This window comes from Echinops telfairi, unplaced genomic scaffold, assembly GCF_000313985.2.
Source record: "Echinops telfairi isolate 266 unplaced genomic scaffold, ASM31398v2 ScPeMD7_3533;HRSCAF=4204_0, whole genome shotgun sequence".
Lineage (NCBI taxonomy): Eukaryota > Metazoa > Chordata > Mammalia > Afrosoricida > Tenrecidae > Echinops > Echinops telfairi.
The window spans coordinates 15,527,526-15,539,602 of NW_022107431.1; the positions used below are offsets into that span (position 1 = coordinate 15,527,526).

The window sequence follows — 12,077 nt, forward strand, 5'->3', positions numbered from 1 at the left end:
TGTGTGTGTTTGTGTTATTGTTTTATACTAATAAAACTCCAGTTTTTAGCTGGGAACATGATCACCCCTCGAGAAGCACGCATTTCTCAGCCTCTCAGGCAGATGACGGTGGTCTCTGGACAATGTGTTCACTCAAGGGGTGTTAGTGTCAGGTGCGTAGTGGAAGGACACCCTTTGCTCAAATTGCTTCCTGCTCCTTCATCCTTCCTGCAGCCTTGAGGCAGATTTGATGTGTGTGTGGGGTGGGGTGGGGTGGGGGGGGGGTGGAGTGAGGGGAATCTTGAATCCTGAGGATAAGCACCACATTCTCAGAGACCATGGGTAAGGTGGTAGGGGGTTAGAATTTCCTGAAGGAGAACCATCATTCTACTTGTTGACATTTTCCCTCAGGTCAAGCATTAAAAAAAATATCTTCTTTTTAAATATAAGCCACTGTTATTTTAGGACTCTGACAATCAAACATATTCCTACCTCACAACAACAAAACTGCCTCCTCCCTTGTACTCTACAGCTCAGAAGAGTGACTGCGGATACCTTTGTGAGAATCAAAACAATACAAAGTATTTGCAATGAGAATCAAATGTCTTTATTCTCTAGAATTAATTTCTTACAATCACGTTGAGAAAAAACTAGTGCATCCCCAAATCTCCTTTCCCGGGAAGGGAGCTGATCTGAGCAGACAGGTATTCTGAGTGATTGTGGCAAAAGCTTGCTTTTTACTGAAGAACAAGAGTTCCACTCATTTTCCATCTCACCCCCTCCCCCAGCACAAACGTAAAGGGAAGTCCATGCCCGAAGGAGGGGGCTGCTGTTCTCCTTGACGAAAACGTGAGAGAACAAGACAGTGTCTGACAATTCAAGATCCAAACCTGAGATAGCCGCCATCCCATTAAAAGAAAAAAAGGAAGAAAAAAGACTACCTAGAAATGAGGAAAAGTACAACCGTTTGTAAAAATGTCTTTCTGAAGAATGTCTTTTTCTCGTTATTGTTAATATTCTCTAGTCATTTGGAGGTTTATTTAACCAAGTAGTCAATCTGCTTAGCATTCAAATTTAGATGCGCTGATTAATTGCTCTACGCTTCTGAATGGGTAAGTACACTCTATAAATAAACACATCAATTTTGCTTTATTACCACCCTTCCAAAGAGCCTCACAGAGTGGGGATTAACCTAGTGTCTACTTATCATTAAATATATTTTTGTTAGTGAGAACACACAGCATGTGAGTTACAGGATTTTCAAGAGTTGAAGATAATTTTAGTACTCTAAATAATATTTACAGTGTAAACATCACAGTTATAGTAGAATAAAGGAAATCACAACATTCACAAAACAATATATTTGGCTTTGATGTTGAAGCTGTTTTCTTGAATACTTAGGTCGAACTCAAAATATAATTACTTTATAATTTTCCTTCAAGAATCCTGAAAAAGAAAGAATTGGTAAATTAAGCATCAAATTCAAAAATTATTTGCAGCATCTTAGCATCATTCACTCTTGGACTCATTTGATAAAGGTCTATTTCTCTTTGCCCCTTGAAATTGCGAACTGGCTTCAGCAGGGTCTGTGTGTCACAAGCACTGAGTGAAAGTCTCTGTGTAGACATTGCCAGGGACTTAATGTCTCAGTGGAGATACAGAGATTGGAAAAGCAGCCCCCGAGGAGTTTAAATCACCCCCACTCCCCAGGGAACCATCAGGGGCTATCAGGAGGATGTCATCCGAAGAGCAGAGGATCAGAAAACAACTAGAATGCAAAGGAGCTCATTAATTGGTTGTTAATAATGACCCATCAGGAATTTTTACCAAGACTTCCTGTTTGAAAACAAATTGTCCCACACCAAGATGTGGAAGAAACCCTGAGCACACAAATTGATGAACTTAAAAGAAAGAGTGGTTCTCTTTTATAGTTCAGTACTTCTTATATTTTTAATCAGAAGAAAGCTTCTTTTGATCTTTCCCTCCCAAGAAACTACTTGTAATAAGCTTTCTTCTTTTAAAAAAGGTACTTGACAAGGAATGGACTTGTTCAGCTAATGACCCGGTACCTCCCATAAAAGAGAAGGGGTCATCAGTGAACAGTCACTCCTGCAGGTGTCTTCCCGGCCCACCGCTCCACGCATGACGTCTTTGTGGACACGTTAATATCCAGAAATTCTGATAAGATGATGAACTGCCATCAGATGTCCTTTGGGGCTCTTAATCACCCAACCTAATTGAAGGGCAGTATCTGGACTGCCAAGCAGATTTTGAAAGCAAAGTTTTATTGGGACAGAGCCACACCCAGCTGCTCTCAGACTACAATAAAACCATAAAATTCATTCTGACTCATTGAAACCCCATATGACAGCCTAGTCTGACCGTAGCAGCCCTATAAAACAGAAGAACTGCCCCATATGGTTTCTAAAACTATAAATCTCCATCGTTCTCCTGAGGAGCTGGTGGGTTTGAACCATCAACCTTGCAGTTAGCAGGACAATGCTTAACTCACTATAACTCTAAGCCTTCTTTACACTAGTATAGTTAGCTATTTGAACACAGAACATATGATCCACAAAACTTAATATATTTACTCTGAAGCTCTGTAGAGAAAGAATTTCCCAACCTCTGATATAGTTATGGCATGAAATTTCTTTTAATCAATTGATAATCGATTATAACTAGATTGTTATGAACCAATACAAACAGTAATATAAACTAATTTTGAAACTAACCTATGTCTTGTGCTCATATGTATAAGAGGGTGCTCTAAAAAGTTCATGGAAAATTTCATTATCTTTTCATTCCTTGTTTCCACCAACTTTTTGAAGCCCCCTTGTATAAGAGCAATTTTGATAAGAAGCATATCACATCACAAAGGAAAAACACCCAACTAACTGTTGTTTTCACCACTCAAAAAATATTTTACCACGGATGCTAAAGGGGTGATAGTCCTTCTACTTGGAGGTCAAATAAACCAAACTTGAATTTTTCCTCCAAGGTGCACATTACCTTTCAAGGCATACAATTGGATCCCGATGAAGTATTTTCATGGGCTGTATTGACATTAGTTTTCCCTGTACTTCAATTAAATGAGATGACAACAGTCAATTGTGGGGCTAAATCCCAAATTAATAAAAACAACATGGCTTGATACTCATGAAGAAATCAAATTTTTCTCATTAGCGCAAGTCAGGCTCCTCTGTTTAATATCTCAACACCAGAAGAGGCAGATGTCCGAATCAACGAGAACTGTTCGGATACCAAACTCTGTTCAGTGTGAGCCTTCCCGCCTATAGGATCAGAACACAACATGAAGAATTTAGAGCTGTTAACTGGGTTGTGGGAGCCCTGGTAGTGTAGTGTAGTGGTTATGCAGCGGACTGCTAATCAAAAAGTCAGCAGTTCAAAACCACCAGCGTCAGGAGAAAGAGGAGGCTTTTTACTCCCATAAAGAGCGACAGTCTCAGAAATCCACAGGGGCAGATGAACTCGGTGGCAGTGCGGTTAACTGGGCTGGAGGAGTTCGTTTCAGGTCCTCTCTAGAGGACGTCTCTTTGTAAGGAATTCTTCAAGGCCAGACTACTTCCTGCCAGGTGACTCTCATCCACTGAACTAATTCGGTGGTTGCTATAAGAAGGCAAAAATGTACCCACCGCTGGGAAGCTGTCGGCAGCTTTGTTCAAAGAGCGCTTGCATCATTTCTCTAACTCTTCAGGGAAATTGAGAGATTCTCCCTCACTGCTGCAGAGCAGAAAAAGAATATTACATGTGTTGTGCCTCTTAAATAAGAAATCTAAAGAAATGGTTCATGAGCAACTTGAAAAGTTCGGGGACAGCACGTGTCTGGTGAAAGTGGTTGTGCTGGGGGAAATATAGTTGTCTAATGGGAAGAATGCAATCAACATCACTGAGCTGTCCATGCAGAAAATGTTGAATTTGTGTAAACTTTGCTGTGTATATTCTCAACAAAAACAACATACCTGAGATAAGAATATAGTTTTAAATGCAGATAAATGAGGTTGGTAGAACTATCACATGCTTTTTGTGTACAAAACAAAACCAAGTGAAAGACGATTCGTGTGACCCCGTGCTCTTTCTGTGTTCTGGGAAGTGTACTTGGGGGTCAAACAATGATATCAGAGGCTTGTCATTGTTGTCAGGGGCTGTGGACGTGGCCTTGCCTTGTAATTGTTCTCATACAGCATAAGGAAACACTGTCAGGTTCTGCACCACCTCACCATTGTTGTTACATGTGAATATTATGTATGAACACATTATTACGAATGAACTGATACTCAACCTTCAAATGTTTAAAATCATTTTCACGGAATTATGACCTGGTGAGCAGAAAGAGTCATCTTGTCTGATCTCGCCTAAACAGAATTATCCTTAAAGCTCAGCAAAAAAACAAAATCCAATAGAAAATGAGAGAAGTAACTCCACTTCCTAGTTACCCTGCACCACAGAGAGAGATGTCAGACGCAGAATCTGCAAACTACACAACTGGGTGGTTTCAGCTGGTCAGATAAGGGGACTGAAATGTACTCATGGAGGAAAAAGAAAACCTCAAAATTTCCATGAGGTGCAGGACTTTTCTTTCTTTCCCCTATCTTCCTCTTTTTTTTCTTTTTTTTTTAAACCTTTTGATTAAAGCTGTTCCCACATCCAGACTGGATGCCTCCACAGCAGTCATGCTCAGCCCAGGCGGTAGACAAGAATCCACTAAGACAATGTGGGAGCCCAACCCGGAGCCGCTCATTTCCTGGCGGGTGGATTTGGGTTAGACCCAGAGGAGTGTTTTTCCTAACCTGAGCCAAGGTTGAGAATTCCTGCTGCGCAGAGCATGTGGACACATGCAAACCCCAATGTTCCACAGTGAACCTCTGCCTGGAGGTTGTATTTTCAAAGCCATGTATAATTTCTCATGCTAGTAAGCTCTCTATTTATTTATTTTTTTACCTCCTCTTCCCATTCAGGATTGAGTTCAAGTATTTCTTCACAGCCATTTGTTTTCTAAGGCGGGTGTAGTTGTCAGTGAAGACGGCGTCCGAGTGACGTTTGATTGGCGCGCTGTCTTCTGAGATGTTACTGCTAAGGAAGGTGACAAAAGGAAAGATAAAATCTTTGTAGCGAGGAATGGCAAATGAGCCAATGTGTCACGTTGTTCGGAGTTGTGTAGAAAGCAATTCCAACCAATTCATGTTTGATCGTTAAAGAAAGGGAAAGACAAATATACTGAACCCAAGGCTAGAGAAATGAGCCCCGGTGTTACAGTGGTTATGCGTTGGGCTGCTAACCTTCAGGTTAGCAGTTCAAAACCACACGCTACAGCATGGGAAAAAGACAGGGCTTTCTACACGTGTAAAGAGTTACCGTCTCGGAAACCCACAGGGCCAGTTCTACCCTGTCCTAAACGGTCACCGTTAGTTAGAATGGACTCAATGGCGGTTGCCGTTTTGTTTTGGTATGCTGGCTTTAACAAGTCCTATGGCTGCCTTTAAAAAGTGTTTATGTGGAATATGGTGTGGGGGGCAGGGAGGGAGGAATTGGGGAGCAGACAATGAATGCGGCAGGGAGAGGGAGCACTAGAACGGATTGTGATGATGTATATACAACTCTTTTTGAAAGCAACGGAACTATGGAAATGTATGATGTGTGAATACGATATCAAGAAAACTACTGCTACTAAGAAACGGAAAGAAAGAAACCAACCTTGACCAGTGGTTACCACGAACTAAGGAAGGAGAGTTTTTGGTTAGTGGGCATTCAGTTGATGTTAATAGTGGTGGAAGAATTTGGAAAAGCATCTCAATAATGGTTGTACAAACTGACGAGTATAATCAAGGACACTAAATTATACATGTAGAAGTTGTTGAATTGGACAATATTTTGTTTTGTATATTTTTGCCACAATTGAAAAAATAATTGCATTAATAACAATGAGTATAATGAAGAAGAAAATGTTCTAAAATTTATTGTGGGAATCACAATATCTTCTTGATATGATTGAACTACTGAATTATATGCGGATGAAGTGCCAATAAAACTGATCTTATTTATTTTAATGTGTTTAGTTCGGCCTGATGACAGATTTGTAAATGATTTTTACTTAAGAAAAGAAATGTGTCTCAAGGTAGTATAATATCACTAAAGGGCCATCTTTTCTTAATCTGTGAGCCATGTATAGTTTATTCATGAATATAAATTATATTTGTCGAAAGCAAACCTTATCAAAAGCTTAGTAGTTTAGAACACTAGGTTGCTTACAGAGAAACTAATACTTTGAACTTTAAGTCATGATAATGCCTTTGATAAAAATGAGAATTTCTCTTTACCTGACTCGTTTTCCAATAAGGGACTCAAGGTATTTTTTGGCAGAAAGCTGACCCAAGAGTCTACTATAGTCACTGGTAAAAACGCCATCAGCATGTCTGGCATTCCTAAAGCAAGCAAGAAAAGATAGTTATTATCTTGTAAATGTTTTCTTCTAAAATATTTCTTTGGTTCCTTGAATAACATAAGTAACATTAAAGAAACTTAGCTTGTCATCAAAGCTTCTTATAAAATGGAAAAGATTTCCTAACAACCTAACAGAAATATTTTCTGGTCATTTTTTTCAAGATATATTCTATATTTCCAACCTAAGAATTTGAAAATAAATTTAATGGCATTTTAGGAAATATATCTCAATATTAAATAATGCTCCTAAGTAGAATCCTTAAAACAAAATTTTCTCTAAAAACTACTGCTGTAAGAATACATTGAATCTAGTTTTTTATCTTGACTTTTGTTAGTTTATTTCTTGATCCTGAATAAAATATAGGCAATAAGAAGATGTCCTGACTTTTGGTTATTTCTTCTTTGAAAATATTTGGACACAAAAATTATTAGAATAGAGAAGACTTTAGAGACTCTTGTCCAATATTTTTATACAGATCAGAAAAATTTATATTCTGTCTTCAGCATAGACATGTTGTGTCTTTGAATGTTCCAAGTCATTTCAGTAATGAATAGTTATATTAGATACCTTTCTTTACATTAAGATGAAATTCTTGCTTTAGAACCTACTCCACCGCAGAATCCTAATTGCTGTGGTTTTATTAGGATTAGAACAATTTAAAGAATGCTTTGTTCATTCCATCTCATTTCAACCTTCCTACCTGAAAATCATGTAGAATCAGTGAGGCTGCAGTAAATCCGTCTGAGTAAAGCCAAGCTACATGGAGGTTCATAGCATTATGCTAAAGAAGGAGCTTCAGGGTGATACACGCTTTGGAGTGAGACAAAATTAATCATATTTAAAAAAAATAAAAATCAACAAGCTCACCTGGCTACATCATAATAAGGTGTTTCATTTTCAGTTAACGCATCATGCAAGATTCCAGTGTCTGCCTTCAATGAAACTTGGTCAGGTTCATTTGCTCCTTCAAGTGGTGTTCTGTCACCCAACCTATTAGGGAAAAATAGAAGTGTTAATATGTGTCTTTCTGGGAAGATGCTTCTTGTGTTTTTGTAACAATTAGAAACAGGAACTCAAAATCTTAGGAAATATCGCACAGTCACGAAATAAGGATCGTGTAACTGGATTTAATGAATGTAGTTGAACTTAAGGGCCTCTGTAATTTATAAGAATACACACACAGTAGATTTTAAAATTATCTCATAACAAAGGTGCCATGTGACTTGTACTAGTTGGATATGCCAAATATCAGAACTGCTTCATTCAATTCCTATCTGAATGTTAAACAAAGTATACTTCCTTGATATATCTTCACTTTGCACAGTTAAAAGGTCTACAGGTAGATATGTTTTGGTTTCACATTTTTATATTCAATGTGAAAAATCAGAGCAATTTGAGTGTATATTTATAAACAGTGTCATTATTTTAGAGTTTCTGTTGGCCAGCTGCATTTCTCCTAATTAATTGAGTCAAAAGAACGCACCCCTCTATGCATAATTACTCAAACCCAGTCAGATTTGTGGAACCTTTTGGCTTCAGTCTTATAAGTTAATAAAATTCCAATAATGGATGTATGATGCTATACTATATGTCCAAGAATGATCATGTCTATTTAGGTAATATAACTATATTTTTGAATGCATGCACTTTTGAATATCAGAACACTATTGAAATTACCTGCATGTAGGCATGTGTGTGTGTTTGTGTGTTTACTCCATTAGGGTAAACTTCCAATGAGTGTGTCAGCTTTTAGGCCGTGGTATATCCTTTGGTCAGTAACATGCAAAGCAACTGATACAAATGTCCGCATTCTTGTGGTTGTTCATCTACCGTGGTTTAGCCACTCAAATATAAACCTTCTCTGTAGTTATCAGAGCAACATAGGAAGTCACGTTTACCTGGTGTCACAAAGAACACCACCAGCTAAGAGATTACTCACTTAACTGAGCATAGTATATCTTGAGCTGAGAATCAGGACTGGGCAAATTTAAAAAAATGATTATTTCCTCTTAGATAGAGTGGTGACCATACACCAGAAGAGAACTGGAGTTGGTGTGGTTTTCATTTACTACTTGTTTCTAAGTATATCTTATTTCAGATAAAGCTTTAAACATGAGATTTTTTATACTTTTAGAATTTAAAATATATACTATAGCATATAGATCAATGAAGCTAGAGATTTATGTTTAAACCAATTTATTATGATTTACTCATTGGGGGATGGCTATCCCAAGAAATCAATTATCTTATGGTTTTTAATATTGGCAAGTAGATTCTACCTACAGACCTCTGTCCAACATGATATGTTTAACTAACAGCATTAGTGTTATGCTTATGTAAAGTGGGATATTTCTGTTTCACCGACTGGCTTTGAAAAGAAACCATCATGAGATTGCCAGCCCAACATCTCAGTTCAGAAACTAAAGTATTTTTGAATGAAAGGAAAGTGAACTCCTTTAATCCTTGCTTAGAAACCTCACCCGTAGACTAATTACAGACACAGCCTCACATGCCCTGGAAGTGAACGTCAAGACTTGGTGACCTGATGTTGGAAAAACACTTCCTCAGCACACCAACCAAAGATGTAAATAACAGCTCACAACTTATACAGTTTCATTGTTAAAAATGACATACACGAGATTTCCCCACAGATGAAGAAGGAATGCCCCACCATTCTAAAGGCAAGAACACTCACCTCAGAGAAAGAGGTGCTGCAAAAAGTGGCCATGCCAGCGTGTGGGAGAAGAGGACACTACAGAGTGTCAGGAGCAGGAGGAGCTGGGGTTTACTTCTGGTTTCCATTTTTCACCTTCGAAAGAGAGACAGTTATGTCAGCGTCCCCGCCACAGCGCCACCAGCAAGCTGCTTCTGAATATCCAGGAACACCTTCTTAGGTCACTTGGTGAGCTTGGAGAAAGCAATTCCTATCTCACAGAAAGAGTTAAACTGTGATATGGTTACTCCTTAATTTCTGTCTGTGATGGGTGCTCAAATTAAAATTAGGGTAGGTTTTATTTGCTGCCCATCTCTCAGCAAGCACACAGTTGGCCCAGGTATGCATTGAATGTTGTATTATATTTTTGCATTGCTGGAAATTACATGGGGGACTATCTTCTTCTAACACATTTAAGCATTTAAGCTGAACTTTTGAGGCTAGAGAAACAGCTTCATGAAGTTTCTCCTATTTTTATGCTTTTCATATCTGACTAATATGAACCTGGAGTGGCATCTGTTTAATTATTCTTCTATAATAAATGTTAAATATGGGTTTATATGTCAGCACCAAAAGATTTTGCATATACATTCCCGTTTCCTCTTTTAATTATAGATAACATTAGGGATTGAGTTCCCGTTTGAGTTTTAACAACTGAGTAGCGAGAATTAATGTAAAAACTTATCATCAAACCACAGAAATATAATTTAAATAAGTTTTTCCATTAAAGAAAAGTTCTTAAAAACAAAACTAAAAATATTTAATCCATTTACAGGCTTTATTTCTAAAGAGTTTCTAGAAAGAAACTTTAGAGGTTCAAAGATTATTTCTTCTGCTGTCTGTGAAGACTTCGATATTTAAACTTAAAGAGGAAAATAAATATGTCATAGATTCAATTAACCAACACATGAAGTGGAAAGTCAACGCTTTAAAAAAATAGATTAAAAACATCTAAAACAAATACACCCAGTAAATCTTTCAGTCAAAATTTATATGCAACCAAATAAAAAGCAGTTGAATATATATTTAAAGATCAATATTCAGTAAAAAGCAGGCAGGATAAAGTATGTGGTAATTAAAAGAACTCAGAAATACCGCCATATGAGATAATTTGAAGCATGTTTATACTTACCAGGTGACTTGAAAAACTTGCCTTTTTCTGTTGCAAATGGGGAGCATTGTAAAATTCTTTTCAAGAGAGAAAAATTCAGTATAGCCTGAGAAATTTGAAGAGGCAAGAGAAAAGAGACGGAAGGGAAGATGGGAGGAAGTGCAGGGAAGAGGAAGGAAGGTCAAGTGTTCCCTTACCTTGTTGATGTTCTCAGGGAGCTTGCTCTTCCGAAGACAAGTCTGGAGCTGTCTTCGGTGCTGAAGTCCTGTGAGCGATCTCTCTGCCTTTACTGCTGAAGCAGAACTTGCACTGGCTAAGGACTTCCAGGCTTGTGAATTGCCAGCTCTGTTCTGCACTCTGACCAGCATTTCAAAGCCCCTCGTTTTATAGGGCTTAGACTTAGGGCTGAGCAATCACAAAGCTCTTCGAAAGACGTCACAGTAGCACTCTCATGGGATGAAGAGGGCTCAAAGTTCTTTTTTAATTGTCATTATGTCTGATTTATATAAATTTACGGTGATTAACTTCAAGATGTAAGATATAAAGAGGAAATTTACTTTTCTTTACACAAAATTTGTTTTTCTTTAAACAAGCTTATGTGAAATGCTTTAGTCTTTCATTTAGCACTAATGAAATAAGAGAGTGATTATAGTGTTTCAGCCAGGGCCACCGGGGTTCCTTCAGAAAATAAGAATTTCCAAGTGCAAGATCGAATACAGAAAGCAACAAGGACTTATGTTCATCTACTTATGACCGTCTAATTTTCCCATTAGTACATAGCATTAGTTCTCCACATGCTTTATTTTTATACTATTCGTGATGATCCTGATATAATCACTCTGTAGAACTATCCTCATTTTTAAAACATCTAGAAATCCTTTCAGTTTTTCTAGAACCATATTTCCCTAATATTAAAACTAACCCCAGGAAGAGAGTTCCAGTAAGTCTCTCAGAGGGTGCGATATGCACAGAGGTGTATAAAGCAGCACTGCCTCTTCACATTTGCATACAATGTTACAATTTTCTGTGCACTCTCAGATACACTATCTCAAACGATCTCAGTAATATAAGCTGTTATCAGACTACATGCTTCAAAGGGTTCATTTTTCTCCTCTGTTTAAAATTAATCTTGTCATCTTTACATGCAATATATAGAATGATTGTATTTTTCTCCTTTCCACCTACACTAACGCAGTTGGGTTTTTTCGGTCATTTCTGTGTTTGCATTCCAAAGTATAAGTGTTTGTAAGAATTTTGAAAAAGACTTCATTTCTATGCGTGAACTGTCATCTCAAAGTAGACTAGTATCGATTCAATGGGAGGTTACGGTAGAAATACAGTAATATGAACAATCTCACAAGCAAAGCAGAACCGTTTATTCACCCACACCTTACCCGAAACATCCAGTGTGTTTATTATATTCTTATTTGAAAATTCCTCAAGAGAAAATGGTTCTAAATATTCTTTCTTTCTACTACTTAAAACTGGGAACATATATGTGCTTTGTTCAAAGTCAGGCTGGTCCAGTAAAAGAATATCCTGCTATTCTTAATCATAGTTTCTAATCCAGTTTCCAGGAAAATTAAATGAATTAAATTTCAAAATGTCTGGAAATTTGTTTCCCAGTTGACAGCTCTGACTTAAACCAGAGTTCCTGTGGCTTAATTCCAGGAAATCTTTTTTTACCTGATTATTACAAACTGGAGGTTGAAAGGTTTGTCATATGGAATTTGTTATGCTTAGCTCATCGTCACTCAGTTCACAGAGAGGCAATTGTATTGATGAGCAGCAACAGCAAAAGGAGGCTGATG

The 12,077-nt window shown here is 37.7% G+C and overlaps 1 protein-coding gene across 1 annotated transcript; it reads right to left on the bottom strand.

Moving 5' to 3' along the window:
• Positions 1–599: 599 nt before the first annotated feature.
• Positions 600–10,602, bottom strand: LOC101663809 (vasoactive intestinal peptide). The gene is made up of 7 exons (XM_004701943.2): positions 10,464–10,602; positions 9,138–9,251; positions 7,310–7,432; positions 6,318–6,422; positions 4,942–5,073; positions 3,636–3,723; positions 600–1,425 (listed from the first exon to the last, which is right to left on the bottom strand). Exons 2-6 carry the CDS (start codon positions 9,242–9,244, stop codon positions 3,678–3,680), a joined length of 513 nt encoding a protein of 170 aa, XP_004702000.1. The 5' UTR covers positions 9,245–9,251; positions 10,464–10,602; the 3' UTR covers positions 600–1,425; positions 3,636–3,677.
• Positions 10,603–12,077: the final 1,475 nt, after the last annotated feature.